The sequence below is a fragment of the Cryptomeria japonica genome, chromosome 9 (genome assembly GCF_030272615.1).
Source record: "Cryptomeria japonica chromosome 9, Sugi_1.0, whole genome shotgun sequence".
NCBI lineage: Eukaryota > Viridiplantae > Streptophyta > Pinopsida > Cupressales > Cupressaceae > Cryptomeria > Cryptomeria japonica.
The window spans coordinates 735,952,018-735,967,457 of record NC_081413.1 but is presented as its reverse complement, the minus strand read 5'-3'; the positions used below and the strand labels follow the sequence as shown (position 1 = coordinate 735,967,457).

Sequence of the window (15,440 nt, the reverse complement as noted above, 5' to 3'; positions counted from 1 at the left end):
GACATGGATGGTTTCGAAGCTGGTTGATTTGTGGTTGGGTTGGTTGTTTTCTCTGGGGCCTCGGGGCTCTGGTTCTCTATGTAATGTTTTTTTCTGATTTTCAATAAAGTTTTTACCCTTTTCATTCAAAAAAAACAGTGTGACAGTTGTTATATTATATTAGTAGTGCTAATTGTATTATACTGAACTGTACTAATAAAACAGCATACTACGAAACCATTACCAATCCACATATTCATACCATAGAGATTTTCCAGTCAATATGACTCCTGGTATTTTCTTCTGTATTCTTTCCTCCTCCTATTCGTGTGTGTGTGTCTCCTATGCCATTCTCTTATCCCCCTCCCAAGCAAGAGTATATGCTGTGCTACGTAGGAGAGGGAAGGTCAATGGTATTTAAGACCATTGACCGGTTATGACCTCTCCCAAAGACCCGTTTCATAAAAAACGTGCCTCACCAAGATTATGGGTCACGTCTATTCCCTAAATGCAGATCGGTGCTTTCAAAGCATTGATTATGCTAATCAGTAAATTAGTAATAATAATAAACATTGATTGATGTGGGGAAGGGACGAATAATCTAATAATAAACTTTAATAAATTGAGGATATTCACTCGCATACCTTAATAATAAATAATAATAATAATAATAATAATAATGAACATTAGTAAACATGAAAATAATAAGCATTAATAATTAATGATATTAATAATAAATATGAATAATCAATGATATTAGTAATAAACAAGGGTGTTAATAAAACAAGGATATTAATAATAAATATTAATAAACAAGTATATTAATAATAATAAAAATGGATAATTTTATTAATTGTAAGTAATATTTAGATAATTGTCAATTGTGGATAGACTTGTAAAATAATATATATTTAGTTAATAATAAATTGTGGATAATTCTTTAGTAGTGATTTGGGAATAATAATAATCTTTTTAATAATAAGAATATACTGAAATGATTAAATTAATAATGAGCATATATATATATATATGAACATAATATAAGGGTCATTACACTTAGTTAAATCCTATTTCAAAATGGGGATTGGCTTGTCTAAGTCTCCATGGCAAGGGCATGACAAAGAACCGAAAAAAGGTGAATCGTTGATCATTCAAAGAGCTTTGTTGAGAATAGATGTAGTGGATGAAGATGAACCGATACAAAGGAAGAATTTGTTCAAAACAGTATGCAAGATAGAAGGAAAATGTTGTTAGAGTCACCATTGATAAATAAGTTTAAATTGAAGATACTAGAACATCCTAGTCCATATAAAATTACTTGGTTGCAAAAGGAACACAGTACTAATAAGTGAATAATGTTTAGTAAAATTCAAGATAGTAACATATCATGACGAAGCTTTGTGTGATGTTATGCCGCTGGATGTATGTCGTTGTTGAGTAGACCATGGCAATATGACAAGAAAGCTATACATGATGGAAGAAATAACACATATACTATGATGAAAAATGACAGGAAGCGTATTTTAGTATTGTTGAAGGAAAGACAAGTGTGCAGTAGTGTCAAAAATTGTTTAGTGTTGATCCCTGAAGTTAGTGGCATCATAAATGAAAAAGAAAATCACAAAATCGCCAACATGTTATGACATCATATCAAATAATGTGCCATATTGGTTATCACTAATGAGGAGAATTAGTCACCACATGGATCTAATTCCAAGAGCAAGTTTACCAAATAAGTTTGCACATAAAATGACAATAACAGAGAATGCAAAATTTAAAAAACAAGCACAAGAATTGTTGAAGAAAGGTTTAATCCAAGCAAATCTGAGCCCATGTGCAATACCCATTGTACTAGCACCCAAGAAGGATGTTGAATGGAAAAACTGGACAAACTCACAAGCAATAAATAAGATCAGTATAAAGTATAGATTCCTATTGCTAAAGGATAGATGACATAACGGATTGTTTGAGTCAAGCAAAATATTTTACTGAGATTGATTTGAAAAGCAATTATCATCAGAACAAAATTAATAAAGGAAATGAATGGAAGAATGCTTTTAAGACAAATGAAGAACTGTTATGCCCCTTGGGTTGATTTAGCACATTTATAAGGTTGATGAATTAAGTGCCAAAAGAATTTGTATTGTATAAAACCATTAAGATCTACAATATTTGAACAATCAAGATAAATTGAATCAGAGACATGTGAGATGGGTAGAGTTTATGCATAGTTATTTTTTTGTTATTAAGCATAGGAGCAAAAAATCAAACAAGATTGCAGATGCATTGAATACGAGACAAAATATAATGACAAAAGTGAAAATTCAGGTGGTAGAATTTGATGCAGTGAAGCATTTACATGAAGCTGATTCTAATATCGTGGAAGCATAGAAAGCATGTAAAGAGCTGAAAGTATAGTTAGAAGTAAATGGATTGATCACTTGTTTCAAAATGAGATGTTATTTTAAAGGTCATCAATTATGTACCGCATGAAACTTAACGAGGAAAATTTTGATCAAAAAGCATAGCAGTCATTTAACAAGACATTTTAAAATGGATAAGACAATTATATTAATAAGTGAAAACTATTTTTGACACAAATATATTTGGATGTGAGAAAGCATGTTCAAGGTTGTCAAATTTGTCAAGTAGCTAAGGGAAATAGTTAGAATATTGAGTTTTATCAACCATTACTAGTTTCGAAGAGACCTTGGGAAGGTACCAATATGCACTTTTTATTAGGGTCTCCTAGAACACAGAGGGGACATAATTCTATATTTGTAATTACAGATAGATTTTCTAAAGTGACACATTTCATCCCACGCAAGAAAACAAATGATGTGCGGATCTATTTTTCAGAGAAGTGACACATTACATATAGCTGATCTATTTTTCAGAGAAGTTGTGAGAATGCACAAGTTGGCAAGGAGTATTGATTCAGACAAAAACACTGTTTTATTGGATACTTTTAAAAGATGTTAGGAAGAAGATGAAAATAGATTTGAAGTTTAGTTCTACTTATCACCCACAGATTAATGGACAAAAAAAGTTGTGAATACGAGTTTAGGAAATTTGTTGACAATTTTGGTTGGGGAGAAGACACGAAATTGGGATATGATTTTAATGCAAACTAAGTTTGCGTATAACAATTCAGTAGATGAGAGTAGAAGAAAAACACCATTTGTGGTAGCATATGACAATAGTCCAAGGAATGTATCAGAATTGGAAGATATAAACAATGAATAGAAGAGGAAGTACACAGTCGCTTGGAAAGGATGAATGGTAGATAAAAGAAGAATGCTGACAAAAAGAAAAGACATGAGGAATTTGCAGTTGGAGAGGACATCTTCCCAATTGGAACAAATAGCAAATTGAAGATAGAAACTTAGTTATTAAAACATTACCAAAAGTTTTGATTCAAAAAATTTACATAAAGTGGAGCTACCAAAAAAATTAGGCACATCACGAATCTTTAGTGTTGCTAACTTATATAAATATCTTTAAGAAAAGCTAAGGGATGGCGACATAGAAGTGCAACGGAAGATTCAGATACCAGAACAACAAAGAGAAGAGATTGAAGAGGTTTTGACCAGTCGGTTTAGCAAAAACACCAAAAATAAGCAGTATGAGGAGTACTTAGTAAAATGTAAGGAAAGGCCAATGGAAGAATCATCTTGGATTTCTAAGGCTGAGGTAAACTGTTTTGATTTATCTTTGGTTAGCAGTAAGAGAGGGACTCATATTTCAAATTACCTTGGATGTCTAATGCAAATGGCATCTATGTTCCACGGCATTTCAGATAGAGACAGGGGGATGTGTTTCATGGATGGGGATATATTTATATAAGAGAGTAAGAGAGTCAAACTTCTGATTCAATGAACAGCTATATAACAGCAGTAATATAACATGACAACATTAAAATGATGTTGAATGATGTCTACAAAGGCCTACATGCCAACCACAATACCACACTATACTACACAGTGGCAAATACACCTTTAGTACCATATTAAAAATTTTGAAGTTAGCCACTTTTATGAACAATAAAATCAGAAATCTAAATTATTGCTGGTAGTGTTAACCATTATGTAACTTATATCATCAACCTAAGTCACCGCATTCACCAAATTTTCGGCTTCAAATTCGAAATTCGGCAAATTTATAAAAATTTAAAAAAATTTGTAAATGTTCGCCTCAAATTCGTACGGCATAAATACAAGTTTCCTATTTTAGGGTTTCGAGTGAAGCTGAAGTTCGTTCGTCGCACGACAAAAGCCGGTCGTGCCTGTTCATGCTTTGTTTGTGTGTCATCCGTCTCTATTCGTCGCGCGACTGAAGCTGGTCGTGCTGAAGTTCGTTTGTGTGCCGTTCATCGCGCGACTGAGGCTGGTCCGTGCTCCGTTTGTGTGTGTTCTGCGTGTTCGTGAACCCCTGCCCAAGCACCGCAGGTTTCCCCAAATGTTCGTTTCTGCTATTCATATTTATAAATATTATTGTTTTTTTCCTTATGGGGTGAGAGTTTATTATTTTATAATTTTAATTTATATTAATTTTTATTAAAATATAAATGTGAAAATTTTACTTTTTTTTGTTTTTTTTTGTTTTTTTTAAGCAAGCGCTTTTGACTGGAGCTATGAACCAGTGAGATCACAAGAAGAACCTCATCTCTGAATCGAGGGCCAAGGCATCCTCTTTGAAGCATCCTACATAGACTGAGAGCACAGCTATCAATTTCCTAGCCAACGAACGGAGAGCAATCGACTAGCGAGCATCGGGGGGGCCAAGAGCACGCTCCAAATTTATCAATCACTCCTCGGTGTGCACCAACAACGAACTACCTCTCCGGCCAAAGCAAACCTTTGTTTCGTTGTCTGCCAAGTCAGCAGACCGGTGCAGTGATAGACGATGTGGAATGGCAGGGGCGGAGAGGGGCCAAGCCCCGTGCATCGAACTCACGACCTCCATTGAGGGAGGCTCGCAGCAGTACCGCTGCGCTATGGGGTGAACCCGTGAAAATATTATTGTTTGTTTTTCCTTACGGTGAGAGTTTTATTATTTTAAAATTTTAATTTATATTTATTTTTCTTTTCTTTTCCTTACGGTTAGAGTTTTATTCTTTAATAATTTTAATTTATATTAATCTTTATTAAAATATTAATATTTAGTATATTTAATTTATCTTTATTCTATTTTACTTAATCTAGAGTAAAATATTATATTAAATACTAAATAGCATTTTTTATTTTTTACTTGTTTATTTAGTGTTTTTGTTTTGTTTTTTAATTTAAAAGATATATATTAATTTTTGTTTTTATAATTTATTGGATATATTATTTATATTTGAAAAAAAATATATAAGGCGAATTTAATGTCCAATTTTTTTCCGAATTTTTTGCCCTTGCCGAACTTCAACCGAATTTCATGGTAGCCAAACTTGAACACGAATTCAAACACGTTGACTTAGCCTATATATGTGTATAAGTAATTTTTACAGAGGTTGGTGGCCTTCTGTATACACATATATGATGTATGTATGCTAAGTCACAGCATTTGCCAAATTTTCGGCTTCAGATTCGAAATTCGACGGATTTATAAAAATTTAAAAAAATCGTAAATGTTCACCTCAAATTCGTACGGCATAGATATGAGTTTCCTATTTTAGGGTTTTGGGTGAAGCTGAAGTTCGTTCGTCATGCAACAGAGGCCGGTCGTGTCTGTTTGTGCTTTGTTTGTGTCACCGTCTCTATTTGTCGCATGACTAAAGTTGGTCGTGCTGAAGTTCGTTTGTGTGTCATTCATCGCGTGATTGAAGCTGGTTCGTGCTCCATTTGTGTGTGTTCTGCGTGTTCGTGAACCCTGCCCAGGCGCCGCAAGTTTCCCCGAATGTTCGTTTCTACTATTCATATTTATAAATTAAATTTTTTTTTGCCTTACGGGGTGAGAGTTTATTATTTTATAATTTTAATTTATATTAATTTTTATTAAAATATAAACGTGAAAATATTTGTTTGTTTTTCCTTATGGTGAGAGTTTTATTATTTTAAAATTTTAATTTATATTTATTTTTCTTTTCTTTTCCTTATGGTTAGAGTTTTATTATTTAATAATTTTAATTTATATTAATTTTATTAAAATATTAATATTTAGTATATTTAATTTATCTTTATTCTATTTTACTTAATCTAGAGTAAAATATTATATTAAATACTAAATAGCATTTTTTATTTTTTACTTGTTAATTTAGTGTTTTTGTTTTGTTTTTATATTTAAAAGATATATATTAATTTTTAATTTTATAATTTATTGGATATATTATTTATATTTGAAAAAAAATTATGTAAGGCAAATTTAATGTCGAATTTTTTTCCGAATTTTTGCACTTGTCGAACTTCAACTAAATTTCAAGGTAGCCCAACTCGAACACAAATTTGAATGCTGTGACGTAGCCTATATATGTGTATAAGTAATTTTTACAAAGTTTGCTGGCATTCTGTATACACATATATGATGAATGTATGCTAAGTCACCGCATTCGCTAAATTTTTGGCTTTAGATTTGAAATTCGACGAATTTATAAAAAAATTTAAAAATTTGTAAATGTTCACCTCAAATTCATACGGCATAAATACGAGTTTCGTATTTTAGGGTTTCAGGTGAAGCTGAAGTTCGTTCGTAGCGCGACAGAAGCTGGTCGTACCTGTTCGTGCTTTGTTTGTGTGTCATCCGTCTCTGTTCGTCGCACGACTGAAGCTGGTCCGTGCTCCGTTTGTGTGTGTTTTACGTGTTCGTGAAGCCCAAGCACCGCAGGTTTCCCCAAATGTTTTATTGTTTTTTTGCCTTACGGGAGAAGTTTATTATTTTATAATATTATTTTTTATTAAAATATAAACGTGAAAAAATTATTGTTTGTTTTTCCTTACGGTGAGAGTTTTATTATTTTAAAATTTTAATTTATATTTATTTTTCTTTTCTTTTCCTTACGGTTAAGAGTTTTATTATTTAATAATTTTAATTTATATTAATCTTTATTAATAAATTAATATTTAGTATATTTAATTTGTCTTTATTCTATCTTACTTAAACTAGAGTAAAATATTATATTAAATACTAAATAGCATTTTTTATTTTTTACTTGTTAATTTATAACTTGCCGGTTCAGGTTCGGGTTCCAGTTCGGGTTCGAAGAACCCGGTACGCCGGTACGGCAAAATTTTGAAAAGGGGTTTGGGTTCGTTTGGGTTCGTTAGTACAAAAACATGTAAATTTTATATATATATATATATATATATATATATTTTGATATTTGTGAAGCCTATAAGCATGAATTAAAATATGCATGTCACATAGCATCATATGAACAACAAAACAAACATAAACTTGTAATCATAGCATAATTATCATACCATAATTGATAATAGCATCATATACATCAAGTTTAATATCAAAATGACAAAATATTCAAGTATCATTGTTTCAACTTTCAACAATATAAACTTAAAGTTTAATCATCAAATGGATCATTTAATTCTTCATCCTCCTCCTCCTCCTCCTCCTCCTCCTCATTGACATTGACATTGACATTACATGAGCCAATGCCACTTGCACTTGCACTATAAGTTGGCTCAATTTCCGAGTCATCAAGTGTCAATGCAAGAAGCTAAGAAGCAAGAGCATCCAAATCAGTATGCTCTGGCTCTATATCCCACATCTTTGTTTCCCCTTGTGTGTAGTCATGTTGTTTGTGTGAAAGAAGACATAGGTTGGAATGCACATATACTAAATTCTCCGCTCTTTTTGATAGCAGCCTATTGCGCTTTACTGAGTGGATGAAAGAGTATGTGCTCCAATTTCTTTCAGAAGCAGATGAACTAGCAACCTATGAAGACAAAGTAAACAATTAAAGTTATACATTAATAAAAATAAAATTACTAGCAACCTATGAAGACAAAGTAAACTATAAATAAACTAAAACTTGTAAACTTAAAATTTTAATTAATTAAACTTACTTGCGATAAAACTTTTATAGCGAGGGGTTGTAGGTGTTGGAAGCATGTGCCATGGAAGTACCACCAACTATGAGCATCTTTCTTGGATCTATGACGAAGTGCATCAACACTTAGACCATTCCCATTTGCGAATTCTATGAACTCATTTGTAACAACATCTCGCAAATCATCATCAAGATATAGTCTAAGAAATGCTGCCTTATACCCATCAGATACTTCTAGATCTCTCCATGGTGGAATCCTTCCTGGTTTATCAAGAAACTGATTGCTATAGTACTTAGGTGTCAAGGCATAGGCAAGAAGGTGCAAAGGAGTGGTCATCTTATTCCACCTCTCTACAATAATTACTTCCAGTTCTTTGAAGAATTTCTCCTGAGGATCATTCTCTTTTTCATTTATAGTGACCTTTATTTTTTCAAGCATTGAATCAATGCCATCATAAATCTCACCTATGCAAGGCCTATCCATGTCTATATAGCGAATCATGCTCATGATGGGCTCAGTGATACTTAGGAGATATGTAACAAGGTCCCACCATTTCTCATTCAATATTCTATCCCTAATTTTTTCTGCCCTCTCAGTGCTACTTTGCTTCCATACAGTCCAATTGGTGTTGATCACCATATTGCATAGTGCCACTCTAACTTTCACAAGTCGTCTTAAGACGATTGTGTTTGATGCAAAACGGGTCTCAGCAACCTATAACACAAATTAATGCCAAATGATTAAAAAATAAAGCCAAACTTTAAAGAAGAATACACAATATAGCTTACACAATGATATTATTAACATTGAAAATTCAAAAAAATCAAAAAATGTAAAATTAAATTACTATTTCACTTACCTTCAATAGCTCCAAATTCGAATAGGTTCTAAAAATCCCTTGAGACATGTGGTGGTTTGTGATGAACATCTAGATGTCCTCAGCCTCTACATACACATCTCTGATCCATTTTATTTTTTGCCCAATCCTTTGTAGCATAAGATTGAGTGAATGTACCGCACAAGGTGTCCAAAAGATGTGAACATAGCATTGCTCAACCAACAAACCAGCAGCTCTACAATTTTTTGCATTGTCCGTTATGACTTGGACAACATTGCGAGGTCCCACAGACTCAATGGCAAAGATGAGAATTTCTACAATAAATTGGCCATCTTTTATTTGGCCCTCACAATCCACAACTCTCAAAAACATTGCCCCTTTAGGGGACACCGCTATGACATTGATCAAGGGACGGTTTTTAGCATCTTTCCACCCATCTGAAACAATTGTTACACCTGTCTCAACCCATGAATCCCTTATGGGTTTCAATGCATCTTCAACCCTCTTCACCTCTTTCTCCAATAATGTTCCACGTACCTTCTCATAACTGGGGCCCTTATACCCTCTTGGTGCCTCATTAACACTTTTTATCATTTGCTTCCAATATGGGGAGCGAACAACATTGAATGACAGCCCATTTGCATAAATGCACCTTACTATATCTTGATCAGCATTGTCTCTACTCTCATTTTGGAATCCGGTTTCTAAAGGCCCCTTTGTTCTTTTACGTGTCAAGGGTGGTTCACTTTGAGGTTCATTTGTGGCAAAGAAGGGGTGGTCTTCTACTACAATACTGGGATTAGAAGGGCCTTGCATTCCCCTTGTTTTCCTTGATGCGGTTTGGTTCAATCTACGAGCTTCCCTCTCTTCTGCCGCCTCATGCTCCCTAATATATTTCATCACTATCTCATCCGGTATAGGTTTACCATTTTTTCCAGGGCATTTTTTGATGCCTCTTCCTTTTATTCCGCACAAATGACCTACCACCCGATAATATGAACTACTACGTTCAATATCACATCCATGGCATTTCCAACGGAATCCCCCACCTCCCAGAAGTTGTTTTATAATGTCCACATATTTCCATAAGGGAGAATTTGGATCATTTCTTTGTTTTGCAATTATTTGTTCATTGCCAATGGAGGAAGATGTAGATGCCATTCTAGTTCCTATGGCAAGAAATAAAATAAACATATTCAAAAACAAAAACTAAATAATGAAAAAAAATTCAAGTTTCATGTTTGACAATTTGTGAAACAAAATAGTTGGAAAAAAATGTTTAAAAACATACCTCTTGCAGCCAATGGAAGCTTGAAAATGTATGGAAATGATGCTGCAACACTTGTTGAAGCTTCTAAAATCAGTCTTCAACTCCTCCTCTTTGATCTTGGAAGCCAAATTTTCTTCAACCTTTCTTCAACCTGCTCTCATAAAAAATTTGTTTGCAACACAAATGAGGTGAAATGTGTCAATAAAGTGTTTTAGAAGTGATTTTTAGGTTATAATTTTCACTTTTTAAAAGGAGAACTGAAAAAAAATTAAAATTTGCTTTGTTTTTTAACTTTATGGGCCGCCCGGGTTCGACTAGGTCTGCCCGGGTTCGACTAGGTTCGACCCCGGGTTCGACTGGGTTCGACCAGGGTCGAACCCACCCTAGGTTTTCCGAACCCTAGTCGAACCCAGGTCGAACCGGACCCGTACCACGGACCCGGTCGAACCCGGACCCGTACCAGGGCATCCCAGGGGCGAACCCGGTAACTTAGGTTAATTTTGTTAATTTAGTGTTTTTGTTTTGTTTTTAAATTTAAAAGATATATATTAATTTTTGTTTTTATTATTTATTGGATATATTATTTATATTTGAAAAAAAATTATATAAGGCGAATTTAATGTCGAATTTTTTTCCGAATTTTTTGCCCTTGCCGAACTTCAACCGAATTTCATGGTAGCCGAACTCGAACACGAATTCGAACGCGATGACTTAGTCATCAACTATGAGTTTGAATCATATTTATTGCTGTTATACTACAGGCATTGCTGTCACTGTTGTCATGATTAATTTATTGTTGTTAAAATGCTGTCATGATATTTATTGCTGTTGTTATAAATGTTGTCATATTATACTGCTTTTATGAAGCTGTCATGACATATTTAACAGTCTTTTTCACATTGTTATTTTTCTTTAAACATTATCTGTAGGCGATACCTAGCTGTCCCCAAGATGGTCAAAGGACATCTGAAATGTCCCCAACTGCCTTGGGAACGGCAAGGTGGCCCCTACATCTTTCCTGTCATCACTAGTTTGGGGACCTGTTCCGAGACGCTTCTGGATTTTCTCATATTGGAGGGGGAAAATAGGGGCCGTCCCCTAATGTCCCCCCATCCTGAAACATCTTAGGGGATAGGGACAAGAATTTGAGGGGTGGTGTTGATGGGCCTTTGACGGGCCTTCTGACAACCTCAACAAAAGCTAAGTGTCACCACTTAACTTCTCCTGAAAGAGGTAAGGATGTGAAAACCCCTAACCTCCCAAGGTATTTTTAGTTGGGTCACAACAATACGAAAATGGCTAAGTGTTCATACGGCTGATCCTAAAAAGGGGTACACTGGTTACAGGCTCAAAAACATAGTCTTTCCATCTAGATCCTAACTTATCAACTGAAAGAAAGAGCAGAAGATAGAACAGGTAACAAGAGAATGAACAACTAACTAGCAGTTCATCCAATCAAGCATTACCAACAAAACTCAAGAAAGCATTAAGCATAGGATCCATTCAACATGCTAAATTATCAATCAAACATGCAAATGAAGGCAAGTTCCAGGAAATACAATTACTTTCTTTTCACGCATTCATTTTAACCTCAAACATAATTTACATGCATGGATTGATTCATAAAATGAAGATGTTTAACACTATTCAGTTCTCTTGAATTAAGGAAGACGCTCAACATAGAAAAATACCAGGCATTCACAAGAAGTATTCCATGAGACTGCAATCCATGAGCTCTATTGTATTATCTTCAAAACATGCTAGCAAATCAGCAGTATCCAAGTTCACAATCTTCACAAAATATTCTTCTAAGAAGCTACAAATACTTGAAAGCAAAAATGAAATCTACTATAAACTAGGGACCTCAAATCATCAATTCACGGACCTCCAAAATAACTTAAAAGTTTACATTTATAGGAGGTGACCTACTCTAAAGTAGGTACTAATCCCGCCCAAAATCTCTTATTTTCTAGGGGAAGTGCAGCTAACACGCAGATCACTGGACAAAAGACTAAAGAGTCTACTACCCAAAAAGGAAGGTAAGTTCACCATTTGAGAGAAACATGAGCTGGCACATGCTGGAACTGGGAGTCTGAACTCATGCATGTAAAGCAGAAGGAAGCTGAACTAGTGGTGGGTGGAGGAAACTTCACTTTTGAACTGCAATTTGCTTGCAAGATGGATGGTGCCACTGGGAAATGAAGATAGGACTGCCACATCATGATTGAGTTAACTGTGTCTTATCTTTCCCTCATCTACCCAATCCATTGAATGAAAGAATAAAGAATACAAATCAAAAATATTAATTTAAGAGGAAGGCAGCTCACCAAAGAGTAGCTCAAGAGTTCTTCCTCAGGTTCATCCACCCAATTAATTCTGAATTTAGCAACCCTGACCGCCTATTTCAACTTAGCAAGTTTTATCTTCCAAGGCAGTCACAGCCTTGGCAGTCCACTCAGCTGCTAGGATCAACTCCAAACAATCATTTAACACTTGTTCATTGAACTTCCTGTTGGAGCTGAACTTATCTTCTCCTAACTTATCCCAATGGGAAAGTATGACCTCTCCGTTCTCCAATCGACCTAAGTCTACCCTAAGAAGATGAGTGTCCAAATTCATGTTATAAAACTTTCACATGCTTGATGTTCTTCTAACATAGGGTAGTGGCACTTTACCATCTCGGTCCTATACTACTCAGTGACTGCCAATTTGAATTCCAACTTATCCAAACTGCTCTGAATAAAGTCATATCCTTCCTCTCCCAAAATATCAGCTTCTTGGATTTTCTCTTCACTCAATTCTTTAATTTCCTTCATCAAATCAATTTGCTTTTGATTTTTTTGGGATTCCTTGTCCCATTGGCTGGCATACGTCGACATTTCTCCTTCTACTTGACAATCTTCTTCATAAACTTTGAAAGAATTGACTAAAAATAATCTAATCCTACCCAATTGTCCATAACAATGGCCTTGCTCTTCATTGTGTATAACAGTTATTCCTTATTTGCATCTTTCCTCTTGCCATGCTCTACCAAAGCTTATGTCTCATTAACCACCAAACCTTGATTGTATTGGGAAATCTAGAAAGTCCGAGCAACCATGTTGGGAGACAGGTCCACAATCACATTCCCTTTGTCATCCATGCATTGTCAAATAGCCTGATTGCAATGTTGTGTTATGGTCATGATGAGCTCAGGTGATTGCATTTCCTAAGGAAAGAGTCCCCCATGAGCCAGCCCTAATCTTTTTATCTTCTTATATGGACTATTGGTTTGTGAATCCCATACTACTACTCTCATTGCTTCCAACTCAATATGACCAATCTCTATATTTGCAACCCATTGTACTTCATTCTCGAATTTTGACAAGGTCACTTGTCCTTGATATAAATACTTCATGTTTATGGGAGCCTTTTCTAACTTAACTTCAGCTATAGTCTTCTTCTGACTTACTTTTGGGATCTTCATTTCCACTTCCACTTCTTCCATAGACATTTAGGAATACCTACAAGAGCGAAAAGCAGAATTACAATCATCAAACATCCCTAGGAAACACTTTAGTCATCTTAGAGTTTACTTTCTCTACAAATCTGAATAATTTCGAGATTGTGAGATCTTTGGAACTTCAAAATTTGGGGTTCGGGGTTCTCGGGAACCTTTGGTCTGCATGGTTTAGCACTTAGGATAACTCAGGGTCCGAGATCCCAAAGTGATAAATCTATTGCTCAAGTTTCAAGGTTTGGGGACCAAGTATGCATAAGATACAAGCCTTGGAAGTTTAAAAGTTGTTTCGCTATTCGAGATCCCAAGATCCTGAAGTGGATGCCTCTTAGTGGTATACTCGGATTTCAAAGTTTGGGCATCTTGGGTTCGTCAAATGTAAAGTGCCTAGATGCCTCTTAGTGGTATACTAAGGATTTCGAAGTTCGGACATCTTGGGTCCGTCAAATGTAAAGTGCATAAGTGACTCCGATGTCCAGGATTTCGAGATGAATCTCTTTTGTGAAGTCACTTCAAAATTCGAGGTTTTGAGTTCTAGGAAACAAATGTTCAAATGGTTACAGCGAGACTGATTCCTCGAAGTCCAAAATCCCGACAAACTTCGCCTTTCAAAGATGGGTTCAGAGTTCGGAATTCGGAAACATGGCGCGCAAGGTCTAATTTAGCATGGCATTGCCAAGATCCCAAAAGTCTGAAATCCCGAAGGGTTTGTCTTTTGCAAGGCGATTTGGAATCTAGGGTTCGAGGTTTTGGTCTATCAAAGCCTATTTTGGCAAGCATTTCAATTGAATTTTTGTGATTCAAAGGGATTGAGGTCAAATGGGTCACGTGGAGGGTACACCTAGGGCACGGCCTAATGATTCGACGATCGAATTGTTGAATCTCGAGAAGAGATCAACTTATTCCTAATCTAAGCAAAACAAAAGCCCTACTCTAACAAAGCAAAACAAGAACAAAAGGCGAAACAAAAAGGAAAACAAGCAAAGACAAACGCAAGAGGAAAGGAGAACCAACCTTTGACCGCAAAAACAAAGAAGAGGGCACACTGGCACGAGCAATCCGTAAGCAAGAAAGCTTGGATCAATCAACAAGGTCACACAACGCCAAGTCGTTACAAGTTCGCACGAGCTTTCAAATGCAAGGTGACTCAAAATGAGCCCTGTCGGGCTTTATATTCACCTTTTTGGTGTAATAAATGCATCGTGTGGGGTCGCAAGGTCCAAAACTCCAATGTGCACAAAGGAAAAGCGAGATCCAGGGTTCGAGGTTCCAAATTCCTACGACTGTCGGGATCCCAAAGGAAACAAAGCAAAAGGGAAGGAACTTGAAGCCTAAGATTTCAAACTGCCCAAAGGAAGAACCCTTAGGTTCTTCAAGGTTCGGAACCTCGAAGGAAACAAAAACAAAAGAAAGCAAAAGAGAAAAAAGGAAAACGAGTAAAGAGAACAAAGGGAAAGAGGGGACAAAAATTTTGTCAAACAAAATGTAGGGATGAGTATGCAGGGCATAACAAGTGGGAACACATCCCTGTGTAACATTGGATAGAATCCTTAGTGTAAGCAATCTCGCATCACCCAAAAATATATTTCACTCTGTTTGTTTGTTTGCAAGTTTCCAATAGCATTCCAATCACCATCCAAGCACCGCAATTCCTACCTTGCTTCAACACAATAGCATATTTCAGATTGCGGTTGGGAACACAAGTTCTCAAACCAGCTTATAACATCTCATCCCAATATCAAGAGCCTCTAATCACCTCAAAGGCATATTTCAGTTCCAAACTTACTACCAAACATAAAAAAACAACCAGTTCCACTATTCAAAAGCTTGCAGCCACTTTTCATAGCATGCGGCAGCAAACGA

At 35.4% G+C, this 15,440-nt stretch overlaps 2 protein-coding genes across 3 annotated transcripts in view; both read right to left on the bottom strand.

Annotated features, from left to right (window-relative positions):
* Positions 1-15,440, bottom strand: part of LOC131038648 (uncharacterized) — an 88,871-nt gene that overhangs the window by 15,580 nt on the left and 57,851 nt on the right. The window lies entirely within an intron of this gene.
* LOC131858056 (uncharacterized) lies at positions 7,537-9,887 on the bottom strand. The gene is made up of 3 exons (XM_059210945.1): positions 8,830-9,887; positions 7,986-8,684; positions 7,537-7,855 (listed from the first exon to the last, which is right to left on the bottom strand). Exons 1-3 carry the CDS (start codon positions 8,896-8,898, stop codon positions 7,637-7,639), a joined length of 987 nt encoding a protein of 328 aa, XP_059066928.1. The 5' UTR covers positions 8,899-9,887; the 3' UTR covers positions 7,537-7,636.

Excerpts from the sequence above, each read along its gene's own strand:
- LOC131858056 (XM_059210945.1), bottom strand. The coding sequence starts at position 8,898 with ATGTTCATCACAAACCACCACATGTCTCAAGGGATTTTTAGAACCTAT. Across the intron at positions 8,685-8,829 it reads CGAATTTGGAGCTATTGAAG|GTTGCTGAGACCCGTTTTGC; the intron begins GTAAGTGAAATA and ends TTTGTGTTATAG. Across the intron at positions 7,856-7,985 it reads CTATAAAAGTTTTATCGCAA|GTTGCTAGTTCATCTGCTTC; the intron begins GTAAGTTTAATT and ends TTGTCTTCATAG.